Source organism: Scomber scombrus, chromosome 23, assembly GCF_963691925.1.
Source record: "Scomber scombrus chromosome 23, fScoSco1.1, whole genome shotgun sequence".
Lineage (NCBI taxonomy): Eukaryota > Metazoa > Chordata > Actinopteri > Scombriformes > Scombridae > Scomber > Scomber scombrus.
In genome coordinates, this window is record NC_084992.1 from 17931879 (window position 1) to 17957435 (window position 25557).

Consider the following 25557-nt stretch of genomic DNA (forward strand, 5'->3'; position numbering starts at 1 on the left):
TTCCTCCATTTCAAGTGTAATTTGGCTCTCTGTATTCCACAGCTATAAAATGCTCTCAATGAATGATAACATTCACTATGTTTGAATTACTGCTACGACACTTGTATCACTTTGAATATATGGAAAAGACTTTACAATGGGACACCAGTCTGCTTGAACTACAGATGAGGCAGGGAGGGAAATAATGTTGAGTCTTGATAGAGCAGGGACATGGGCTGTACTTGTTAGATTATAGTGGATTTGCAGTGGTGAGTTACAGGTGAGAAAGAGTCACACGAGCAGGAGCAGAGGCGTCTGAAGGCATACAGAAGATTAGACATAGTGGAAAACAGAGTTGTCGGGATGGTACCTACATCTGAGAACTGTGCCTTGCTACTGGCAGCTGTGGTGACCGTGCTGAGCTGTGTGTTGCTACCGGGGGCCCAGGCGGGATTGGTGGGGGACTTCAACCATGCGGAGCGCTGTAAGGACTCTCTGTACATGGGTACTCCACCTCGAGGCTACCTCAGCAACTCCTTTAAGAAGATCTGCCAGCGTTACGAGGGTAAACCCCGCTATGTCACTCTGTATGACCCCCAAAAGCATATCCCCATCTATTCTGCCTATACGTTCAAGAAGTCAGATGGGGAGAAGAAGGTGGACTTCCCTTGGATGTTTGAGCCCCAGGTGAGTGTTCTTTTAATCCAAATCCATTGTACATAGGTCTGCCATCTCTTTGAATGTAACTACAGTATGTTATACAGTATAATATACAAACCCTAATGTATATCATTATAAAAGGACTTTTTTGTTTGGTCCTTCATCGTTTTTGTTCCTTCTCTTTATGCTGTCTTCTGTATTACTAGCTTGTCAGTCAACTGGGAAGCACTTTGAACTACGCTAACCTGCATAGAAGGTGCTATATAAATACAGTTTGACTGATTGATTGATTGTCTGCAGGCAAAAAACGCATCTCATATATTCACACCTACCCAGGAATTTAGTCAGTTGGGGAAACTATATTACTGTAGCTATGGGCAACAATGTATGCTTTACCACTTTACCACTGGAAAGAAAGTGGTGTTCAGTCAGATAGTGTTGTCTTATGCTTTGTTAAATAGTTATGCAAATTATTTCACTTGCAAATGGGTTTTATGTGAATGTAGTAAATGCTCTTATCAATGGATGAGCAAATTATTATGGTCTGCTGAACCTTTCATAAGTAATGAAACTGTTAAATGAATTTACAACAATATTGTACTGTATCCTTCTCTCTCCTTCTATAGTTGGCCTCAGAAAAAAGCAGCAGTAACATGGAGCCCTTCCCCCAATCTACAAGCATGCATATGAACTTCGAGGACAGCCAGGCAGTCCTGGAGGACTATGCTGATGTGGTTCAGTATGAACGTGGCCAGCTAAATCCCGATGAGCATCAGGCTGACCCTCTGGACAAAGCAGCCACCTACAGCTTGACAAATGTGGTGCCTCAGATCAGGGAGTTCAACCTGGGTCCCTGGGCAGAACACCAGGACATCATCCGAAAACGCCTCAACAACTACTGCCGCGGCAAGGCCTTCGTGATCACTGGGGTCACCACCTCTGGACACACGATCCGTCGCAACAATCTGGACCGAGTGGCTGTACCAGAGTACATGTGGTCTGCTTACTGCTGCACTGCGTTCGACCAAAATGCACCATATTTTGTACGCTACAAGTTCCCTGTGTTTGGAGCCTATGGGTTGAATGATCGTATCAACAACCACATGGTGGAGGTTCCTCTCAAGAACCTAGAGAAATTCCTCAAGGGGAGGATGGATGTGGACAAGAATTTCCAGATTTTCTACAATGACTGTGTGCCAGATAACTGAGACAAAGTAGATGTGACCTCTGTTATGAATTATGTCTTAGAAAACATATTTAGCACCTGATTGTAGAATGGTTTGAGGTTCTTGCAGCTAAAAAATAATATTGTATGTTGTAAGCAATTAAATAAAGAGCTTATTGGAGTACTAACATGGTTGCAACTAACAATTATTTTCATTATTGGTTAATCTGCATTTATTTTCCTCTATTAATCGTTTTATTGATTACTAAAAGGTCAACAAAGCCTAACCTGAAAACCAACGGTGTCTATTCAGTTAACCATCACATGAGACAAAAGTTGAAAGTCACATTTTAGCAGTTGGAGCCAGAGAATTTAGGGCATCTTATTAATTTTCCGTTGATCAACTAATCTAAAAATGTCGCAAGTTCATAAAATGCAAATCAACAGCTCAAACAAATTGTTGGAAAAGAAGGCAATTTACACATTTGCAACAGCTTATTTATATTATTATATATTATAATATAAATGTATATATATATATATATATATATATATATATATATATATATATATATATAATTATTGTATCATTTGCAGTATAAATACTATTCATATAATTCATATTGTGAAATACTACATCCTCCAGTCAAACAGTTGTTTTATTATTAATTCCTCCTCTTTTGGATCACTATTTGCATATTCATCTCACATTTAGTGTTATACAACCAGACAACAATAAAAGAGCTTTCAACAATAAAAATTGAAGGGGAATGTTTTAATATATGTCTTACTATATCTGTGGTTCAACAGGATTTTTATAGAGCCATACAGAAGGCATTTTAATCATTTAGATTTAGATTTGATCAGTTTTTTGTCATTATTGATTTTGTACACATGATGGCACTACAGCTTATTTTTAAAACACACATGCAGACAGCACAGTAGACAGTTTGTTTAAGTAAGACACTTGCAAACACTGATACTTAATTGTATCAGTGAGGAAGTCCAACATTTTGCTGAGTTCATCCACACAAATAACAACATCATTTGCAGGTTTGTGACAGATAATTACGTTACTTATTTGATCATTTTTTGGCAGTCTGAGGCATGCACAGATTATAAAATGAACACTGATCCAGGGATGACACTCTTTTCCATGCCACCCACCCTCGCTTTTGCAACTCCTCCCTCTCCAACTGACACCCATAGTAATGAGGGTCAACGATTAACAAGTGGCTCCCATTCTTGTCTGTGCAAACGCCTACAATCCCCTTGGAGGAGTTATCCCTGTCCCCTCCCATCATGACTGGACATCCATGTTTCTGAAAGTGCTGATGGAGCTCTTCCACTGCAACCTGCTCCAGCTCTGCCCCTCCGCCTCTGATGTGTACCAACTTACAGGGAATATCATAGAAATAGTCAATGACCAGGGAGGCTTCAAATGTTCCAATCCACTCCCTAGAGCCCGAAAACGAGCCTGGCTTGTCCCCCATGGTCACCAAGGCTTGCTGGGTTTCTGAGAGGCTAGGTGGGGGTCTGTGTTGGCCCTTAGGTGGGGGCCAGTTATAGCACAGCCAGGAAGCCATTGTCTGAATGGTGCGGTAGCCACAGCCCCATCCTCTGTCATCTTTCCCATCACAGCCATAGTAGAAGTAGAGGTAATCTCCTTTAATCATAGAGCATTTTACAGAGTCTACAATGGGAGCAGGAAGACCAGTGTGCACATTCTTTGGTAAGCTCATCTTCTTCATAATCTTCCCTTCTTCAGCTGCACTTTCTCCCCAGTCAATCCATTCCTCAGACCCTGAAGCTAAATTATTTTTATCCATTTTTTTTAATCGTCTCTAACGCATTTCGTCTAATATATTAGACTTCAAAACTTTCCAGCTGCTTATAGTTCATGACACGAATTAACGACGGGACCGTGGTGTAACTGCAATAACCGTCCCTCCACAATACTTAAGTTCCGCCTTAGCTTTTGTTCCTACTGACGATGACGCCTTCAGGAGCTCCTCTTCAGCGGGTGAAATTACTTATTACACCATCTCTTGTTTTTGTAGTAGTTTGAATGCCCCCCCCCCCCCCCCCCCCCCCCCCCCCCAATTCTTTATTCTTTGTTGGTCAGAACATACAACAGAACAAACACAGAATATACAAACAACCAGACATTCCAGTTCCTAAATAAAATATTAAAGAAGGAAGTGTAACAAATAAAACGATTTCAATATAAAATAATATAAATAAAGAATAAAAAAGTAAATAAATAAAAAAAAAAAAAAAAAGACAGACATCTTCAATTAAAACATTTTGAATAGAATTCAATGATCATCTTAAAATGTTAAGTCAAATTGAGTGTTAGATATATGTATTTTTTGGAAAGAGTGCAGTAGCCTAAAGCTACAACAGTAGGATAAAAAACGGAAAATGCAAAGGCAAATTATGATATATATATAACATTGGATAAGTACAATTTTCCTTTTCTGGCGTTTTTACAAGATTAGATTTTGTGACGTTTGTGTCAGACTCCGAACGCTGCATTAAACGCAGGGCACGTGAATGCAACATTTCTGAACGCACCTGGCTCTAATAAATTGACGCTAATTAATGAATAGCCTGCTTGGTTTTTCTTCAAAAAATGGCGACGCCGGGAAAATATACGAAATGTGTCTACTTTTTGGTTGTTTTTATGCGTGAGTGCGGTGTTTCTTTGGCTCAAAGAAGAACTGCAGAAACTCAAGTAAACGCTGGACTTGAAATAAAATGTGGAGAAGTTAAAGTGAGACTAACAGTTAAACGACTGCTATTCGAAGGCAGAGGTATTCCGTTCAAACCTGAAAATATTCGACTGGGAGCAAATTCAACACAGCAGGAGTCCTGTGGGCCGAAAGAACCGACGTCTGAATCTGAAATGGTCATCAGTGTAGGGCTCCAGGAATGTGGGACCAAGTCCATTGTAAGGCTAGTGTGTTAAAATGAGACAATCAGATAATAACGTTTCTTTTATGTGGCTACAGAATGACAAACACCATTCAAAACTCTGTCATAGGAAATTTTCTTATAGTTTAGTCATTATTGCATGAATCTGAAATGGTCCTATTGTATCGGTGTAATGCAACACAGTGCAGCACCTCAAATTATAACACTATTAGTTTATAGGACATTTAGCCATTACAGTGTGATTGCCATAGACTTGAATCTATAGACAAAAACTGCAATTATGAACAGAAAATACTTCATAATGTTACACAGCACTCCTTAAATTGGGTTTTTGGTGATGTATATAACGAAAATGACTGCAATAGGTACTATTGCCATTAGTGGATGCTACTTTTGTGGAGATATTTTTTATATGCAGGCAGTTATATAGACAGCATTTAATGTATGTTTGATCATTTTTCTTGAATAGAATCGTATCTATATGTACATGTTTCTTTTTTGTTTGTTTATATATATATATATATATATATATATGTATATGTATATATAGTGATTTATAATTATTCAATTCCCAAGTTCACTGTTTCAGTCCACTGATGTCATTTTCTACAAAAAAGTTTATTGTTAAACTGTAAACTCTCATGCCTTCATTGCATATCTTTGTGTTTGCCAACCACATTTGAGGAATCATTGCAAAGAATGGGTGTTTATGTATATATTCTGTATTTATAAGATCATAGGCTGATACCTGACATAAGAATTTTTTTACTCACTGGTATCTTCATTCTGCCCAAAATTCCAGTATTGGTCACACCCTGATCTGTCATAATTTCCATGTTATTGCTTCTGTCCAGGTACATGGTGAATGGCTTGTGTACTCCAACCTGCTGATGCTATTTCCTGCTGTGGTTCCCATCTACACAGGCAGTAAAATAGTGAAAGGGTCAACTTCTGTCATACCTGTGGAATGCTATTATAAGAGGTAAAGCATATGCCATATTAATTATACATTCTTATGTACTGACAAAATAGTCAACATTTTCCATGACTATTTCTTATGCTACATTCAATTTTGTAGCTGTCATCCAACCTTATTATAGGTGACCTTCACCTTGATCTTTGTGTCAACACAGGAAGCAGATAGTGAATGGAGAACCATTAACCCCAACCTGGCTACCCATGACCTCCACTATCAGTGTGTTTGGCCTACTGCACTTCTCTTTTCGTACCATGACAGGTGAATCTAATTGTATCAGGACTGTATCAAAGATCCGTAGTACGTCAATGTTAACTCTATCCGGAATCCATATTAAATTGGAAAAGAAAGAAAATATCTGTGTGTTCTCATGTAGATGACTGTACCTCGCCGCGTAGTTCCTCCGTCTACCAGCAGGGAGAAGCAGTGTTTCTGGAGGCCAATGTGGAGGCCCCACTGCACCCTCCTCTCACTTTATACGTTGACTATTGTGTGGCCACACTGAAGCCTGACCCTTTGTCCCTGCCAAGCTACAAGTTTATCACTAAGCACGGGTCAGTCTTTTCTTCTAGCCGACAAATTCATCAAAACTCTTTTGTTGTTAAGTGCTCGATCCAGGAATTCAAATCTAAGATTAAATCAGTCAAATGGATCCTCACATCTAAGTTTGGTCATCTTTCAACATTAATCTGACTATGGTGGGAGGAAGGCTAGATTGTACACATGTCTAAATTTCATCATGGAATCATGTTGGCATACAGCACTGCTTGAAAGTTTGTGAGCCCTTTTAGAATTTTATCTTTTTCTGTGTAAATATGATCTAAAAAACATAAGTCCTTAAAACTAGATATAGGGATCCTAATTAAATAAATAAGAAAAAAACATTAAAATTCATGTGTTATTGAGAAAAATATCCAATCTTGCGTATCTATGTGAGGCAAAAGTATGTACCCTAAATGTTTTTGGTAACGGTTTATCAGCTGTTCACGTCAGCTACAGAAACTTTATCCCATTCCTCCTTTGAGGAAGATGAATGTTGGTGGGTTTCCTTGTATGTGCTGTCCATTTCAGGACCTTTCGCAGCATTTCTGTAGGATTAAGGTCAGGACTTAATGTCCTTCCAAAATGATAACTTTCAATTTTGGTCTCATTATACTATTATACACATGTTCTTGGTGTGATTTTTGTTGATCAGCCATTCCTGGAGAGGGTAACAATGGTGTTGAACGTCCTCCGTGTGTATACAATCTGCCTGACAGTTGACTGGAAGAGTCCAAACTCTTTATAAATGGTTTTATAACTCTTTCCATCCTGGTGATTATCATCAACTTTTCTTCTAAGGTTCCCCAGAAATCTCATTTGTTTGAGCCATGACACACTTGCACAAACCTATGTTGTGAAGCCTAGACTTTGATATTGAGGACTCAGATTTCTCTTCTTTATATAAGGCAGGGCCTCAAACCCGATTGTCATCTCATTGATTGAAACGCACAACTCTAATATCCCCCTCAAATGAATTGATACTCCCAGAGGTTTTGATACTTTTGTTACACACAAATATGTTACAATTAATCATTTTCTTCAGTAAATAAATGAAATAGTCTAAGATCTTTTTTCTCATTTGTTCAACTGATGTTTCTTTATCTAATTTTAAGACTTGAAGCATAAAATCTGATGGTGTTTTAGGTCATATTTATGCAGAAATAGAGCGAATTCTAAACTGTTCACAAACGTTCAAGCCCCACTCTGTGCTTTTCCATTACAGATGTCTCATAGACAGTGTATTGCCTGGGTCTTCATCTAAATTCCTTCCTCGGGAGCAAGACAGCAGACTATGCTTTAGTGTCCAAGCCTTCCACTTCACGCAGGAGTATTGGGAACAGGTCACACCTCCAGTTCATTACTTTCAGAAGGATAATAATTGTCATTTGAGTCCTCATTGTAGCACAAAGGGTAACATATGTGTTTTTATTGTGATTATTTTATTATTCTTCCTATTGCATTTTATGTGTTTCAGCATTTCACATATACATTTCTAATTGATCAAGCCTTAAAGATATTTATGGAAATGGACCCTGGATTAGATGTACTTTGTTTATTTGTCTTTTCTCTTCCAGATGTTCATCAGTTGCCACCTTAGGGCTACTCTGAAACAAAACTCACATAGCCACCTTGATAAAGCTTGTTTCTTCCACAGGCAAACATTCAGGTAAAGCTGCCAGTTGTATGTCAGTTTATCATGATTTGGTTTTATATGCAATTTTCAGCTTCAGTTTCTAACATCCATACATAACAGATATGTTATGAGCTATGGCATTAAAGCTGTGATGTACTATCAGGATGTTTCTCTGTAATTCAGCTGGCGTTCCATAGAGGGAGACAATGCTCTGTGTAAGTGCTGTGATGCTAATGACTGCTCTGGACAGACTGGAGAGGAGAACATTGGCCACACTGGACACCAGCAAGACAGGACAACTCACCAAGAAACAGGTTACTCAGCCCTTGACAAACAAATTCAACCCTCACAATCTTTGAGGTTACATTCACCAGTTATGTGAAATGCAAAGAATAGCATGACCATAGCAACCTATATGATATATACATCGTTGGTGCAGTTATATAGTCACTAAGCCAGTTATGTGTGTGTATATTTGACAGAAAAGAAGCACGAGGCGGACACAACAGTTGGGCCTCTTCACACTTTGCCACACTCCCATTGGACAGGCGATCTGTCAATCACTAAAGAGTCTTTACCTGCTTTACTTCAGGTAGGTACATGGGCTATTGAGACACAATCCACAGGAGCTCACTGATACATCTTTAAAAACAGACAATCTTATACATATGGGTTTCCTTCTTATCATCATAGTTGAAATAAGAATGATCATTTAGAGAATGTGTAGTAAGAGGCTATGAGTAGTCAGCTATAGACTTGGAATCACTAAAAAACATTGATATGGTTAGGGTTATTTTAAGTGCCTACATTTGTGATTTATTTTTTGATTACTTTGAACGCTAAAGTCTTTTTTCAGCAGTATTTTGCTATAGCCATCACAAAAGCAGAACAGATGAAACTGCCATAATGTAAACTAAGCCGAGGACTTTAGTGGACAGTGTAATAAACCAATGTAAGAAAGAGTTATTTTTTTCTGTGGGAAAAGTGCTCATCATCTCAGACTGTATGTCAGTTAAATGATACTAGTGAAGTTTGTTTTGTGTATCTTAAGTTTTGTCATTTCAATTACGATATCATGCTGCCAGTCATCTGAACTCTGTTTGTATATAGTATAATACTTCCACACTGTGTGCCAGGCCAGTGAGACACTGCTGTTCCTGTTTTGACTGAGGAAGCTCACAAACCAAGACAGGTCACTCAGTCTAGCATATTCTGTGGAAGCTATATCTGACCACAGGAGAAACAGACTTAATATATTTTCACAGTGATGGTTTAGTTGTTCTACATTGTTATAAATATGATTTTGAGAATATGTTAAAGTCAGCATTCTTCATGTAGGGCCTGTAACTTATTTTTAAACTTTTAATTGTCTTTGAGATGAAGACAGCAATCCTGTTTATGAATGTGTGTTTCATTGGAGTCAGTTATAGACCAATTACATTTCATGATGACTGAAGAATGGGCAGTTTTTCTCTGAGCCATGAAAATTGATAGCCGTGAAAACAAACCATGAGGAATTTCCACAAAGAGGTCAAAGAACTACAATGGAACCTAAAATATCTCGGAGGCAACAAGCATACTAGAATAAACAGACATTGGGGTAAGAATGGGACAGTCATGCAGCCATGAACTGTATGTGCTTTACGTTCCTTGTCTGCAGTAGTAGCACGCATCTAGTCCCGTGAGAGGAAATGTAGCAGACTAAATGGGAAACCTGGTAGGTTTCATGGCATCTGGTCCATGATATTAGGATGCCAGTGCCTCTTGATCTGTATTGCCATCCACATTTGGCTGTATAGTATTCTGTCATTTGTGTCTTCCCTGAAAACAAATTATAATTTAATTTATAAATTACTTTACTTTACAATATAAAAGTTCACATGTACATTTTTTTCCATCCCTTGTATCATTTATGTTCCTGAGTATTTTACTGTGTTTATATGAAATGTTCTGACTTTAATGTACTACTGGAGTGTGTTGCAAGTGTTGGTCTTGGCATGGCCCATCAGATAATGTTTTGTTTGTTGTTTGATGTCGTCCTCAGTTGGCGCCTTCAGCACAGACAGGAAAATGTTCTGACACTAATTTCTTAGTGGGGGGGTTGCTGAAGTCCATTCTTTGTTATATCATAAAAAGTGAGTTAATCAACATTGAGTAGAACCCTGATTTTGGTCATTTATGACACATACAGTACATTAGCTCACATTAGCTGTTGAGGATTAAAAAATAGATCTACTGATAAAACCTAGTGCTTTGTTTATGCATCAGCTCTCCATTTACACCAACTTTGTCTAATTCTGAACTCACACTAAATGTGTTCACAATCTTTCATTTATTTTGGAATATGAGCGACTGTAGGACTGTTTATGTCGTTTCATTGCTGAATTATATATACATTATATGTACTGCTCAGTGCAGTCAACGTATTTGTTATTATTTTCACTGTGGCCCTACCACAATGGTGGGTGTCATGAGGAGCAGAGAGTTTGCAGTGAAGACATCTTTAACTAAATGTTTGTTTCTAGAGAGAAGAATGTAATTGAGTTTTGATTAGACTTGCTTCCTGCTGTTTCACTCTCAGCAATCTCCACCAGCAACAGAGACTTATAGAAGCAAACACAATTAAGCTAAATAGACCAATCACAGTATCTCTGGTGGCCTTGCTGTGCTAGTTGCATTTTGAGGAGGTGCATGTCAGCTTCAGGTACAGTGTATCCTCTTAACACAGAAGTATTAAGCTTAAGAAATGTGTCTTAAATCACTGGGCTGAATACAATCCAGATTTTGCTAAGATCTACTATAATTTCACAAAGACTCTAGGAGCATTTGACCCCAGTGCCCACTGTGAACAAGATTTATTTACTCACTAAAGCCAAGTGACTTGGAGGAGTAGCATAGTTCTCCATAGTAATCCTGGAATTTAGTGTAAAGGTTTATGACCGTCTTGAACATTGTTTAGGGTCAGAACAAGGATGCCATTCCTTATATACATGCCACTCTAATTGTCTAAAGACTAAAAGTCTTTTTCACTGTGAGGATTTAAGTCTTCTTGTAGAACTTAAGTCAGGTCTTGTCTAACACACTACTCACTATGTTGGACTTGCATGGGTTTCCACACGTACCTAGCATATTTTGGCAGTACCTCTGAATGTACAGCACCAGCTCAAGTCTCCACTATTCCTTGTGTTGCATTCACATTCAATAAGACAGTCTGCTCCCCAGGTCCACAACAAAATGATCCTCAATTTTTTCCTTTGCCTCAGTCATGCACCTGACTTCTGCATATTATCTTGCTGATATGGGGTCACTCGGATCTCTGGTATTTGTTTGGAATGCACAATTCCCAGGTCTTGCTAGGCTTGCTTCTAGAAAGTGGTTTACAGTGTCCCTATTCAAGAATTTTAGTTGGGGAGTTGATTTGGATCTTTTTGTCTTTGCAAGTTTCTGTGAATGTCCGTTCAATGAATACAAGAATCCTAAATGCTTAGATGCAGAGGAGCGACGTGTAACTACATTGTTGTTGTAACAGGAAGCAGCACGGTTTCATCGAAATGTGCTCTGATACCACAACTTTTATGAGCATCAGTTGTCTGCCAGAAAGACATGTATTTAGAGAAATTATTAGGATGATAACTAATGGGGATATTTCTTCATGCAACTACAGAAAAAAACAAAAGTGCAAAAGTGAATGGCTTTGCTGAATGCAAAACAATACACGGTTCCAGCCAGAACAGCTAGATTGGATCAAAATATATTTTAAGGCTTTCTTTTGGTGTAAATGGAGAAATAAAAAGGGTAAATAATAGCAAGACTCATGATATGTTGAGCCTTGAAGAATGCTTGTTTTCACTCGGCTTCTTATGGCTGTATATTTCAAAAGCACACAGTCACAGTTGGAAATTAAAACCTGCAGTTTCAAGCAGTATAGGGCTTGCAGCCAGCGTTGTCAAGTCGGGGAAAAGCCAGACAGGACATCCAAAAGAGGGGAGAAGAGCATGAAGTTGAAATGATAGGTGATGAGAGGTCTATTAGATAACAGAGGGTGTGAGGCTCAGGCAAATCGGTAGAAAAAAATGCCACACAAGGCAACTTGGCAACAGGAAAGATACCAGACCTGTTAGAGAAAAACAAGATTGACATAGTCAATGCATTGCTCACAGGGCAGCTGATAAAAAGGGGCATATCTGAGGACTGACTTTTGGTCAGCAGAGGTGAAAATGAGGGAGAAAGATCAGATGAAGGATGTGGTGCTGTTGTGGGCAGTCATAGCAAGGTGTGATGTCACCCATTGGTTTGCATTGGAGTTGGTTTGAGAGTTACAGTTTATTGTTAGTGCCATCTATTCCGTTTGGTGCCAGGACTTTCCAAATAAGGAGTTTGGGGTGCTGTCTTTCATTCTCTGGTAACATGTCCCGCTACCTTGGACTGAAGCAAATGCTAGCTCACTGGGAACACTGATTGCTGCACACTCAAAGTTGGCTACTTTAGCTAAAGTGTTGATACCTATTAAACAGGGCAGGTATCATAATTAAGTAACATTATGGACAATAGTCTGATTCAGTGTGAGTCCTGGAGTCAGGCAATTGTGAATGGGAGTCAATAGGAGTGAGCATCTAGTGGCCATCTGTGGCATTGCACTCTATAGTACTTCACTATTATTGGCTTCAGTCTCAAGCTGTAGTTGCCACTTGGTGGCCTTAGGTTAATTGATGTTAAGGCTAGTAATTGTTCAGTTACTTAATGAAACAATGAGTTTTAAATGAAATGCAAAAGACACTGAGTGCAACAAGATGAGTGCTTTGAAGAAAGAAATATAGAAAGAAATAATAATATAAGAAATAATGTAATGAAATATTATTTATATATGTGTATGTGTGTGTATATATATATATATATACACTCACTTTTCGTGGTAGTAGAGAATGACCAGGCAACGACTATTGATTTAGTATTTAATCCATTCTTAAACAATGAAACATGAAACAATTATCTTTACATTGTGCAGGAATAGTTGTAAAAGGAGTCATCTACGCTTTTGTTTTTTGTTTTGTTCTTTTGTAACCACTGTGTTGTATTGTTTGCAATATTTGGGGTTTATTTGTCAGCCAAGTTTACAGACACGTAGTAGACAGAAATTTAGCTAGGGAGAACTCCAGTGATGAGGTTCCTGTCCTGGAATGCTCTCCACGCTTGTAGCCATCACCGTGGGACCACAATAAGTTCAACAGAGTGATAAGATTCTTGTCACTGTGGATGCCTGTAAGCTGAAACAATAACTTCCGACGTCGTCGGCGGCTCCTGCCTTGGCTCCTGCGTCCCTCACAGTCGGTCCCCCCATTCTTTTATGTCAGCTTCCTGTCTTGTGTCGCGCCAGAGGAGTAGACCTAGCTGGCTGCGAGCCCAAAACCTGGATGAGAAGGCAACACACACACACACACACACACACACACACACACACACACACACACACACACACACACACACACACACACACACACACACACACACACACACACACACACACACACGCCAGCATAACATCTGTGCACTTTCACTGCCCTCTTTATAGAAGGATTCTCCCTCTCTCATTAGCTTATTGGCATCACCCCTGACCATCTTTATTAACTAATAAAGTGTAAGTGAGGCACAGGAATAGAGCATATGGTTTCATCCCCAACTTTATATTTCCCCAGCTCTTTTAAATCATGCTGAATTCAATAACCGTGTACCATTCCAACCAAGGAGTCACTGTGACTGGACCCCCCTGCCCCCGCACTCCCACACATCCCTCACATCCCACCCCAATCCCCTGCCCTGGTCACAAAGCATGGCTCGCAGCACGTACCTTGTCTCTCTCTCCTCTCTCTCATGTTGGCTCAGACATAAGCAAACAGTACTTTGAGCAAACGGTACAACAATCTGTCAACATTGTCTTAAGCTAGGCACTGCACTGACCAATATAAAGATGACTCATATCAGAAGGTGTATAGATATACAAATGTATTTAAAGGACTCAGTGACTAAATTCCGATTAAAAGCATACCAGTTCTCTACTTATGACATCCAATTTTTTGCATTTTTGTATCACAATTCTGATAAGAGAAACTATAAATGTTAGAGAGTTTGTCATGGCTCTGGGGTACAAAGTGATTTAGTAAATATAAATAGACTAATCTAATAGTCACATTCTTTTTACAATTGAAATACTTTCTGTAATTTTGTATATTTTACCCTCTCACCGTGTTGTGTGTGCACACTTGTGTACACATGCAGACATCCGTGCTGTACGTGCACATTACATAGGCTTATGAAATAGTAAGCATACAATAGTGTTTAAGTTTTATCAGTGTTTCCAGGTATTTGTGTGAGTAATGCTATGTGTGTCACTTGACATTGCATGTTGGCTCCTGATAGTACATGTGCAAACATACTTTACTTCCTGTCTGATGGAAAAGCCTCCTGTAGCTTCTTGGAGACACCCGTCCTTTATGACACTTAAAGGGGACTTCCAGGAAATTTCAATGTATTTCCTTTACTCTGGCTCCACAGGGCTTTCAAGGGTCAGGTTGAAGACATGGTCCATAAATACGCCTGTTTGAAGAGTTACAAGTGCAGAAAACATAATTACTGTATGACATCAGCTTACATATCCTGCACTCAACTGATCAATTGTCTTCATTGGATATTCACAATGTGTTAATGTTCTTTTTATGAAAAAATGAACCACATTCACAAAGCTAATAAAAATACAATCTTGTACGATGAGTAAATAATACCATCCTGGCTCCCTCGTCTTTGTCTTGGGATTATTTGTTTCATTGTATCACAAGGAAGCCATATCAAGACTCAACTATTCTAAGAATGCCACCATGGAGGAACTCCAATGCTTGCACCGTACATTGACAGATTTCTTTAAATAGCTTGCATTTTCCTAGAGCAGAAACTTAGTTTTGATCATGGCACAGATAAGTCATTGCTACTCGGCATACTTGGGTTGAGGCCAATGTCACTCTGTCATTAGGTTCATTGAAGTGTCTTTTTTTTTTCTTCTTTAAACCGGAAATAGGAATTCACAAGAGAGGGTGGGGACTTGCAGTATTTTAGATATCACAATAATAATAATTGTTATTATCACATTATGTGTAAATTGTGTGTTGTCCTTGTAACTAATCCTGGTCACAAATTTTAGCAAAGCTTATCTTGGATAAAAATCTGATAGAGCATTAATGTGTAGCATTTGTTACTTGGAAGTACACGTTTCTTTCAGGCAAGACTGCATTTCTCCAAACATACAGTATTTATCTAGAGGCATTGATAACTTCCTAATGAAACTGTAATATTCTAGATCAATACCGTCATAAGTTCAAAAGTTATGTAAGTGTATGTATATGTATATATTATAACTGTCTAACCTATGCATGGCAAAAGTCTGGGATTTTCTCAGTCACTTAAATTCAGTTGGAGGTTTCTTGGAGCCAGAGTCTACTGGTCATCAGGCCAGACATCAACTAAATTGAGGACTTCTCACATTTTCCTGGCTCAACTTCCTCCTCTAATGTTAGTCATGTCATGGGTACAAGTTCAACAAGTTCAACAAGTTCAGAAGAAGCACATTTATCTTCTATATTCAAAATCTAAAGATATGCGACGTATCAAAGTACAGACCAACTTGAAGTCACTAAATATAACTGGAACTCAGGTGGAGGGATCAGCGTAATTCTCCTAAAAGATCGTCCTTCATTTGGTGTTTAAATGATGGTGGAAGGAAACACTGCCTAACACGTTGGTCCCAAAAGCCATAGCAATCAATAACTTGCAAGTTCAAGTTCAACCCACTCCTCTTTTACAATTCACAATACAAATGATAATAGAAAATGAAGAGTAAAAACATATCAACAAAATAGACTTCATAAAAAAACAGTTTTCCAAATTTTGCAGAAATGTTGAGAGGTATCAACAAAAACTGTCTCATTCATTTGATTTTAAATTTCAATGATCACTACATACAATAATCACAAGATATCAAATGCAAAAACTCATACCTCTTTGCTTTTTTTGCACTCAAAGGTTTTTATTTCTGTCTTTCACTGCTGCCCTGTGCACCTGTGATTAATCTGTTGGAGCTGCACACCAAGAGATTTATTTATTTATTTATTTATTTATTAGTAGCGCCTTCATGAGATGCAACTAGGTCATTAAGTCGTTCGGACTGGAAATGAAAGTCTATCCGTTTTTATTTCGGTGTAGCCCTCTGGCGACCCCCTATCCCCCATCCTTATATTCAACACATCTTTGTAGTTGAGCATGCTTTTCTTTTAATAGTAACATGATGTGTAAGGCACGTGCTGTAATCTTAAGTATCCTGCCCTGAACGACCTTGATGCTCCAATGCCAGGGTGAAGACATTCAGGTGAAAGTTTTGGACGATCACAGTCTGTGAACATTTAAGGGTGTCAGTGTGGGAAAGGGGAGCTGGGTGTTTAAAGTCATACCTGTGCGTCACTACCGACTGGATTGGCAAAGTAGCATCCCAGCAGTGACCGTGTTCAGTAAATATATAACATGTAACATATATTGATCAATAAACTTTTTAAAATCTCAGTCATGTTTCACATGGTGGAAAAGTTGATGAAAAACGTCAATTTATGGCAAATCTTGATTTCTGTCAGTATTTACCCTCTGTGATCAATAGTGCGCCCTGGCGTATGACATACAGCACTGAGTCCTGTATTAAAGACATTTTGACAAACATAACTAAATGATTCTTTTGATATGTGTTGTCAATATTTACACTTTTTCAGTTTTTTTGAAATATACTACCGTAGTGACGGTTTCTAAAAAATCATCAGAACAATGGAAGGGAAGTCTCCGCACGTCTTTTTTGAGACATTATTTACTTTTTAGGACCAATGTTTTATAAACACAGATTGCCTATTATTTGGATAACAATGAAAGAAAACAGTTTGCCTTAAGGGAGGATGTAGTTTTGATTGTCATCATAGAAACAATGCAACTTTATTTTCAAAGTCATCAATAAAAAATCAAACAGGATCAGTTTTTAGAAACACCTACCGGATAAGTGCAGGAGATCCACAAAAGAGCTTCGTTTCCAATTAATGGGCAATAGACGGACCTATGGGCCAAACCGCGAGGACCCTGTGAGGGGCTATGCGGATACCGCTATGGAGATTCCCAGTGAGTTATGGACATGCCTTCATGTTTTTTTTTCTGTGTACACTGGCTTTAGTAGTTAGTCTATTTTCACGCTTTACGCAAAGGCGGACTGCATGCATGGGTTGATGTTTAATCGCTCACCGTGGTGCGTAAAAAGGCGCGTCCTCGTCCTTGCGGGCTATCGCGTTATCGCTATATCCTTTGGGGAGGCAAATAAAAGGTTTAGCCAAAGCACAGCAGTGATGCAAAGTCTGGTAGGTGACTGCTCTCACCCGCAGCGCAGATCTTTTTGACACAGACCTACATGCGGGTCGGACTAGCGCTGGCAGCAGCGCACTTGGGTGCACGTTGGTCTTGTTGGATTTCACTGGTGCCTTTTAACTTGAGCCGTGACGCTTGAGCAAATATTTAATTTTTCACAATGATTTTAAAAGATGCGGCACCTGTTTGCGAATGTTGCAGAAAACGAGTAGAGGTAAGAGCCCTTGAAATATTACTTCGTCAGGTAACTTTGTGTGAATGACCTGTGTGCTGCAGTTTGTCTCCATGCTCAGTATTTTAAAACACGTTCATCATCTTGATTATATATGCTATAGATGCAGCTTGCAGCATTTCAGTACATATCCTATATGTGCATAGGTTAATATTGAATATTGAAGTTATTTAAGGCATGTCGGTTGGTCTGGGGTTTTTGAATAGCTATGCCTGTTCTCTGATCTGTGCCAAACTCCACATCTTACATGTTCTAAGACTTATTTCTGTATGGTACATAATTGCATTTATTCACCACAGTCCATGGGAATAGATTGTGTAATGCCACTTCCTAGAGTACTGATGTACATTAGACTATAATGCCAAATGAATACCCTCTTAATAACAATTATCCATTTAATCTATTAAAATGTCCCTTTAAATGAAGCAATATTCCTATCAGGTGGTAGACATCCAAGGAAGCTAACCAGGTAAACGGGAGAGTAGACACTATTCAGACATCTTTTGAAGCAGATGATGAAGCCGATTCAGGACATCAAGTTAGTTCTGAATATTAGTGAGTTAAGCACAGCATTTAATCTATGTGAGAGTTTAATTCCCATTCATGCTAAAGATGTATTATTCCCTGTTACTGTACATTACAAAATCATCTCCTGAGTATCTAGCATGACTCAGCAGACAGGAAAGTTAGGGGTAGTGAATGCAAAAGCTGAATCTGCAGTTCTTGGCACAGTCATCACATTCTTATGTCAGCAGAAAAGAGCAAGAGTTTATCAAGGGCTGACAGCTATAAGGGATTCCAGTAAGTCAATCAGGAAATTATGTCACACCTGTGTCATCTGATATCTAGTTACTTATGAGTCTGCACTTTGTCATAGGGAAGACATGTTCAAAATAGAGGTTGAAAAGATTCAGAAGCAATCCTGCCACCACTGAGATGCACTTTAAATAGCATCTCCTTATCAGCCAACTATGTCATTTAATCATTACTACCACATTGACTAGTTGGTTTAAATTGCTGAGCTCTGTCTGTGCACCTGTTTGACACGTGTTGGTTAAAATACCATGTCAAAGGCCTCATCTCATGTGAGCATCTTGCCACCTTTCCAAAGCGTCTGTCACATACCTGGAGTAATGCTTGCCATTATCCAAAGTACCACCACTTGTGGACTGCTGCTTCCAATTTAAAATAGCAACATGGTTTTGGCAGCTGATGTTGGCAGACAAAGCTGTTATCTTTTAGTTTGGCCACAGTCCTGGACCGCAAATTCCACCACCATGGTGAGAATGCAGAGTGTGTATATGTGTGTTTACACAGTTTAGGTTGATGCATTCTCACGTAGGCACTGGTGGAGGTGAAAAGGTCAAAGTTAATCCTCAAGCTGAGTCACACACACTTCTTTAACAAAGTGACCGCATTTTGTGAAATGTCAAATGTAAGAGTGCATTGAAAGGCCATTAGTTTGTCTATACAGACTTTGCTTTGCTTCTCTAACATGAATATACATTTGTAAATGTCAAAAATGATTAAAGTGTGTATCGTAAAGTAGTATACTTGGGACCACTTTGTTGATGTAATGTTTTGCTCTTAAATAATAATGTGGACAGACCTCCTGGGCTTGTATAAACTTCAAGTATCACAGGAGGTCTGAAAAAGACCATTTGCACAAAGATTTACTCTGAAATTGACAAATGTATAAAAGTCAACTAATAAATGTACTAGTGTGTAACTAAAGTGGAGCAGCCACTTAACCGCCAACAGGATGAAAACAGAGCCAGTGTAGTAGGATTTATTCCTTGTGCAACACTCCCTAATTAGTTCCATTCAGTATCAATTTTCTGCCATGGTTATGGCTTGTATTCATTATGAGTAAGTGATAATTTCCAGTGAGACTATGAATGATCAAAATACATGTCAAACTGTGCTAGTGAATGTTACACACCCAACTACACTATTTATATGTATGTATTGGTGTATGTGTATTTTCTGGATAACGAGTCTACAGGGATTATAAGTGTTTGCTCAGGGTAACAAGGAGGCTCAAAAAGGTTACTTATGTGTATGGAGCAATTAGTAGTTTGTTGTGGGACACAACCAGCACGATGCACATACAGAGTTTACAGAAGGTTTATGTAGAACAATGGGGTGATACAAGTCAGATGTGCAGTTTGATGAACACAAACTGATGCTATGTGTCACTGAGTCTCCCCTCAATGGCACTGTCTGTGCAGAAAATGTTGCATGGAGGTTAAGCTGATTACAGGAGTGACGTCTTAAAGAACCACTACTAATATAGTACTCGTAATGGTATCATAAGTCTTGACGTTGTATCGTATTATCCCTCAGTTGTAACAGAATTGATTTTGCTGTTTAGCCCAATTGGTGCTGGTTATGTGGGAGTCTGGGAACTTAATCTAGCCTTTATCTGACCTGTCTTTCTTGGAGGATGATCTGTATTTTCTCTCATCCTTCTGCGTCATGCATCCAGACTGCTGTGAAAGAGTGCATTCAGCATGTGGTAAAGAGGAACGAGACTGGTTGCCCACATGACCCACAACAGTAAAACCGCTCTCACTTCCAATTATATCCTTAGAGTTCAGAGTGTGCTATGCTTTAAATGGATGATGAAAGGGTATTTTCTGAATAAAGCTGACTAATGAACCAATTATAAAAACACCCTGTTATAATTAAGGGTTAAACAAGGACACAGTCATTTCTGCACTGTCATAATATCTGCAGGTTTCTGTTCATAATCCTGGACATCACATGGTTTTGTATGCTTCATATGCAAGAATGAAACAAAATGAATGTGATACTGCCTAATCATGCTGAATCATGCCTACATGATTCACAGCAATGACCATCAACTGCTATGCAAAGTGTATGATTACCATATATTGGCAAAACTTTGATACCAATATTCAGAATCATATGCAATAACGTGTATGAAAAACTCCTTAAGCAGCCAGATGACAGCCACAAATGCGAGCAGTATCTCCAGCATATCAAAGGATATTTTTTGGTATATACCAGGCGGGCTCCAAACAGTTTAGGGGAGGCTCAGTGAATGGAAGTTTAAAAAGAACAACCATTAGTTATTACATTAGCTATCAAAAGGAGATCACATAAAGTAACCTAAATGTATGGGCTTTGGGTATATAGATAGATCATAGATACAGTAGTTTTGGGGAATTTGACTGTTTTTCCCTCTTTCCCAGAGTCATGGCCTCAGACTTTGGGCAGAACTTCTCTTTTCCCTGAATGAGAAACTGTGTAAACTTTTGACTGGTACTCCAAGTGTTAATCGATAAATGAATTCAAGAATAAAAATCATATGCCATTAGCCCTGAAGGTAACCATGGAACAGTCACCAGATGTAGAAAGAAATAGACATAGAAAGACCTCAACTGATTTCACTAGATGAGGGTAGTGATGGAAGTGAGAATGAATTTACAGTAAAAAACTATTATTCTGCTAGAAAGTAGTAGTGAACTAATTTGATAGCAGAATGATTATTTTGTAAAGGCCAGTTTGAGAAGGCTATTAAATTGATAAAGTAGTGCCCCTACCATGAGACATGGTGCAGAAAGCTTATGAGCAGTCTTTCTCCCTCAGATTGGATCGTATTAGTCTACAATAGTTACTTCATTTAAATACATATGGGTTAAAGGGGTCCCAAATTCTATCTCACAGTTATTGCATACTTAATAGCTCTGATCAACCCAGTTTCCAGTTTTGATGCTCAGTTATCAGCAGCCTTTGAGTGACTGTATTTTGTGTCTGCTGTATCTGTGTTGGCAGGACTGCTTGCCTTGCTGTTGATAGTGTTGGAGTGGACCCGGCCAGGTCTACCATCTCCGCTGAGGCCAATCTGTGACCTGAGGGTCCTGAACCATTTCATTCAGGAAGCCCGGGACGCAGAAATCGCTATGGTGAGAGGGAAATGTATGCATGCTTTCAGATGAAAGAGCAGGTGAAGCTTGCGGCTGACATACTGTGGTCCTGGAATCAACCACATAACATGTTTTATGTACCATTGGCTAAAAGTACACTCTAACATTATTACTCTCTTGTTTCCTTAGAAGTCTTGTACAGAAGGATGTAGCCTGTCAGAGTCTGTCACTGTTCCCCAAACCACAGTAGACTTTGATGTCTGGGAGAAGACAAATGTAAGTAACCACTGAAAACATTTCCATGTGAAAAAAGCTGACAACAGATTTAGGTTCCTAAGTATAAATACATATGATGATATGTAATGTCTTTAGAATGTATCCATGCTAGAAAACTTAACACAATCTCATAGAAAAGTACTGCCTTCTAGTATATAATCTTTTAACCACAAATATCTACTTAGAATCATACTTTCTTGATAATCCTAGAAGTTCTTTGGGGGGCCTGTAACCTTATGAGAGTGCTGATTATCTGCTTAATTTGTTTCCTATCTCTAACATAATGAGACTCTTAACCTCTTGCCCTCTTTTTTTTTGGCAAGGCATTGGAGCAAGCCCAGGAGGTGCAGTGTGGCTTATGGCTTTTACAACAGGCCCTCAGCTTGTTACGGACCTCAGTCACCAACACAGCACTACACAGCCACATAGACAACTCCATCAGAAATCTGCTTAGCATCAACGCTGTGCTGCGTAGCCTCAACATCCAGGTGAGTCACAGCAAGTTCAAAGGTACAAAGTTCAAAACCACTGCAGCTGTATTACTTTGAGTTTTTGCCACCTAGCATGAGAAGAGCCTAATTAGAATCAAATAAATTAAAAACCTTAGTCTGAATAAACTTCACTTTAAAGAGATAATTTGATCACTGGTGATGTTACAGCTGGGATGGTGTAGCTGAAGACACTTTGTTAGTTTGTTTGAGCAGCATGCTGACATCCCCATTCACATGCTGCTAGTTGTTAGCTTAAAATGCTAAACTTTGCAGCAAGCATTATGTTAACTGTTGATTTTAGCCGGTGATATCATAGACAGAGGTGAATACTTTGTAGTGAACACTAAGGTACCCACAAGTGTCTAAAAAACAAGCAAAAATGGACACTTCACATCAGCCTAAGTCCATCGAGTATCACCGGCTTTGCTGAGTCTGTGGGTGAAGGTAAAGTGTGAGGTTGAGCTTTCTCTGTGTCATGGTGTCAACTCAAAAAAACACCTCTTGAGAGGGTGCCCATCTGATGAGAGTGGAGACCAGAGGGGTTACTAACTAGTGTCCATTGGTATAACAAGTGGAAGTAGATCAGCAGTGATAGTGTTTGGACATCTCAGAGAGCCATGGCTTTCAAATGATTATGCCTGTCAAACCAGTGGGGCCAGACAATGTAGGTTAGCCTAAGAAGATACAACATAGATGCAGGGCCTAAAATATAATTTCAGATGTATGCTGGGCTTCCAAATACTGGGCTCACCTAACTTCATTGTGTCTTTTACACTTGTTCTTGATCACCTTTCTAAGTGGTTCATTGTTCTTTGCTTACAATACGTAGCAATTACAAGTTTTGGGTGATAAACAAAAGGTTAGACTCTGTTCAGTGAGTCTAAAAGCAGAATATTCTGACAAACTCTGTTGCTTCAATAAAGCACTGCACAGTAAGCCAAGTAATTATCAAAGTTCCACATTTTTGCTGGATTCCTTCTGATACTGTAATTTTATGTAGTGATAACGTAAACTATTCAATGAGAATTTGATTATATTAATTGGCACCAGGTTATTACAGCAGTTTCTCCTTTGCCTATTTGACATCCTCACATTTGAGCTCAATCTGAGTTTCCTGTAACTGAGTAACAATGTTTTCTCTGGTAATATAGAAACTGAGGGATGTCATGTGACATTCTATGCAAGTCTTTCGTGACAAGGCTGTGGGCACTAATGCTACTTTACAGGCTTGTTCTTACACAGCCTTTGAAATGAATCATTCAGGTCTATAATCAGGCCTTACAGAAAGACAAACTAAACCTGAAAAGAAGCCTGTGTTCAGGCTCAAGGGTCACTGATATAGTTTTACTATTTTAAACTGGGAACACTTACACTTACACTCATTGACACCCACAACAGATTTTGAATGCAAAGAAACAAAAACTTAACTAATATTGATCGTGTTAATACCATAACTCAAATCAACAACACAGATTAGATCAATTTGACATGTTGATGATATCTGAAGTTTTAACTATATAAGGAAGTGCCATGAAACGGTCAACTTAATGCAAATTTCTGTGGTTTTGTATACCCCTGCAGGCAAAAATGTAGAATATTGTAGCACAGGTTTTTTGAGATGGTAATTGAAAGTGGAGGAAACACAAAAAAAAATAAAAACATTTCCAAATAAAGACAAAAGCAACATTTTTCTTTGTATTCTCTTTCAGGAATATACCCCACCGACCAGTGCAGCAGGGCTTGAGGGAACATGGACGGTGTCCTCAGCATCAGATTTGCTTCAAGTCCATGTCAACTTCCTGCGAGGAAAAGTGCGCCTCCTTCTTTTGGATGCACAGGCTTGTCAGCCAGATGTCAGCTGATCGGGTCATCTCCCTACTCCAGGCAAAGCTGATTTGTGTTTCTGAGGGAAGAGGCAGGACATGACACTTTTAACCTGCTTGCTGGCTGCTGGAAGCAGTAAGACAGACACGGCCATCCTCGTGTAAGTGGAGCAGGCTGAAAGGAAAGGACAGTCCCAGCTGGGCTTTGGATGGACAGGAGATGATTGCACCTTGAAATGTAGATGTCAAACATGGACATGGTGAAGCACACATTGACCAAAATGAGGCTTTTTGGAAGCACTGCTCTTGCACTTTGTGTGTGGATGTACTTGTGTGTGAGTTAAGACTGCAAGTTTAAATCTGTATGTGTCTGTTTCCAGCGAGTCTGACCCCTAACTCGTATCTGTGAACTGTGGAGTGGAACACCCGGAAAATATTGATTGCACCTAGAAGTTGGTCTGTTAGGTTGCAACAGGGCATCCATTTTCAATACCACTGCAAAAAGGCAAAAACGAATGAGGCCTTAACCACATGCCTTTACCATGCCTCACAGAAACATTAGTCTCTTTTATTAGATTTGTTAATATAATGTTAATATATTTTTTAAAAGTTGTATAATTGCTATTTATACATATTTTCTACTTTAAAGCTCCAGTCTTTGTATTTTTGTGTCTGATCTTTAGGATTTTAGTTGGGCTCATGTTCTCATGTGCAACACTGAACACTTGCGCAAAGGTGTTTGTTGACATTTTTGCAATGACACGCTGCTGTCTTCCTTTTTTTTCTCTACTTTTTTAATAAGATTGTATGTACTCGACTAGTAGTTAGTTTCGCACTGAATGTTTCTTCTAAATAACAGAATGAAGTGGCTAAGTTACAGTGAACGAGGGAGCAAAATGTCAGTGAGGAGGGTGGAGGGTTACATGAGAACTGTGAAGCTGCTTTGTCGTTATCTAGCTCACCAACACTCACCCAGAGCCTACACTGATAGCCAGCCTTCTGGAAAATCAAGCTTGGCCTTTACAATTAACATCCTGTGAGGCCGTAATTGCAAATAGTTTTCCAGAATCTGACGCTAGCACTGTCTCACCCCCCCCCTCCCTCCTCCCTCCTCCTCCTCCTCTATTGTTCGTCATTAGTCGTCAGAAAGGCAATCAGTTAGTCCTGGGAACTTGAGGCTTTATGTAAAATGGATGGTCAACCATTTCAAACTAGTTAAGTGTTCTTCCTTGTTGTTTTCCGTATTTTTATACTGTGTTGTTCAAGTGCAAGATGTTTTTGAGGATGTTTGTAGATGTTTTCTTTCCTGTTTTTTTGCATTGTTTTGTCCCATCACTGTATAATTTGCTATTTAAATACAACATATTATTCTTGGATAAAGAAAGGATAGATGGAAACACAACAAGGGGAAGTCTGTCCTTTTCATTAATTATCTTTGTCTTGCTCCAGTCAGTTGGGTTAATAGGCAAATTACTACAGTTCAGATGCTTAACTACAAGATCCTACAAAAGACT

At 39.0% G+C, this 25557-nt stretch overlaps 4 protein-coding genes and 1 long non-coding RNA gene across 5 annotated transcripts; 3 read left to right on the forward strand and 2 right to left on the reverse strand.

The window, feature by feature from the left end:
• Positions 1-342: 342 nt before the first annotated feature.
• LOC134005568 (endonuclease domain-containing 1 protein-like) lies at positions 343-1847 on the forward strand. Its single transcript, XM_062444492.1, has 2 exons — positions 343-666; positions 1266-1847. Exons 1-2 carry the CDS (start codon positions 343-345, stop codon positions 1845-1847), a joined length of 906 nt encoding a protein of 301 aa, XP_062300476.1.
• Positions 1848-2611: 764 nt separating this feature from the next.
• Positions 2612-3690, reverse strand: ufsp1 (UFM1-specific peptidase 1 (non-functional)). Its single transcript, XM_062445054.1, has one exon. The coding sequence runs from the start codon at positions 3631-3633 to the stop codon at positions 2890-2892; it is 744 nt and encodes a 247-aa protein (XP_062301038.1). The 5' UTR covers positions 3634-3690; the 3' UTR covers positions 2612-2889.
• A 749-nt stretch (positions 3691-4439) lies between these two features.
• LOC134005569 (zona pellucida sperm-binding protein 3-like) lies at positions 4440-9059 on the forward strand. Its single transcript, XM_062444493.1, has 9 exons — positions 4440-4757; positions 5596-5723; positions 5875-5978; positions 6094-6271; positions 7483-7600; positions 7835-7926; positions 8077-8207; positions 8376-8485; positions 9030-9059. The coding sequence occupies exons 1-9, from the start codon at positions 4440-4442 to the stop codon at positions 9057-9059; spliced, it is 1209 nt and encodes a 402-aa protein (XP_062300477.1).
• Positions 9060-12831: 3772 nt separating this feature from the next.
• On the reverse strand, positions 12832-17327 carry LOC134005752 (uncharacterized). The gene is made up of 2 exons (XR_009927891.1): positions 16966-17327; positions 12832-14484 (listed from the first exon to the last, which is right to left on the reverse strand). It is a non-coding gene; the product is annotated as an uncharacterized LOC134005752 (long non-coding RNA).
• Positions 17328-17424: 97 nt separating this feature from the next.
• Positions 17425-25540, forward strand: epoa (erythropoietin a). Its single transcript, XM_062444741.1, has 5 exons — positions 17425-17542; positions 21362-21492; positions 21643-21729; positions 22053-22217; positions 23930-25540. Exons 1-5 carry the CDS (start codon positions 17521-17523, stop codon positions 24080-24082), a joined length of 558 nt encoding a protein of 185 aa, XP_062300725.1. The 5' UTR covers positions 17425-17520; the 3' UTR covers positions 24083-25540.
• The last annotated feature ends 17 nt before the right edge of the window (positions 25541-25557 follow it).

What these genes read in the sequence shown, in the direction of transcription:
- LOC134005568 (XM_062444492.1), top strand. Translation starts at nt 343, where the DNA reads ATGGTACCTACATCTGAGAACTGTGCCTTGCTACTGGCAGCTGTGGTG. An exon ending in CTTGGATGTTTGAGCCCCAG is followed by an intron (nt 667 to 1,265) that starts GTGAGTGTTCTT and finishes CTCCTTCTATAG; the next exon opens with TTGGCCTCAGAAAAAAGCAG.
- ufsp1 (XM_062445054.1), bottom strand. Translation starts at nt 3,633, where the DNA reads ATGGATAAAAATAATTTAGCTTCAGGGTCTGAGGAATGGATTGACTGG.
- epoa (XM_062444741.1), top strand. Translation starts at nt 17,521, where the DNA reads ATGTTGCAGAAAACGAGTAGAG. An exon ending in GGGACGCAGAAATCGCTATG is followed by an intron (nt 21,493 to 21,642) that starts GTGAGAGGGAAA and finishes TTGTTTCCTTAG; the next exon opens with AAGTCTTGTACAGAAGGATG. An exon ending in TGCGTAGCCTCAACATCCAG is followed by an intron (nt 22,218 to 23,929) that starts GTGAGTCACAGC and finishes ATTCTCTTTCAG; the next exon opens with GAATATACCCCACCGACCAG.
- LOC134005569 (XM_062444493.1), top strand. Translation starts at nt 4,440, where the DNA reads ATGGCGACGCCGGGAAAATATACGAAATGTGTCTACTTTTTGGTTGTT. An exon ending in AATGTGGGACCAAGTCCATT is followed by an intron (nt 4,758 to 5,595) that starts GTAAGGCTAGTG and finishes GCTTCTGTCCAG; the next exon opens with GTACATGGTGAATGGCTTGT. An exon ending in GTGGAATGCTATTATAAGAG is followed by an intron (nt 5,724 to 5,874) that starts GTAAAGCATATG and finishes GTGTCAACACAG; the next exon opens with GAAGCAGATAGTGAATGGAG.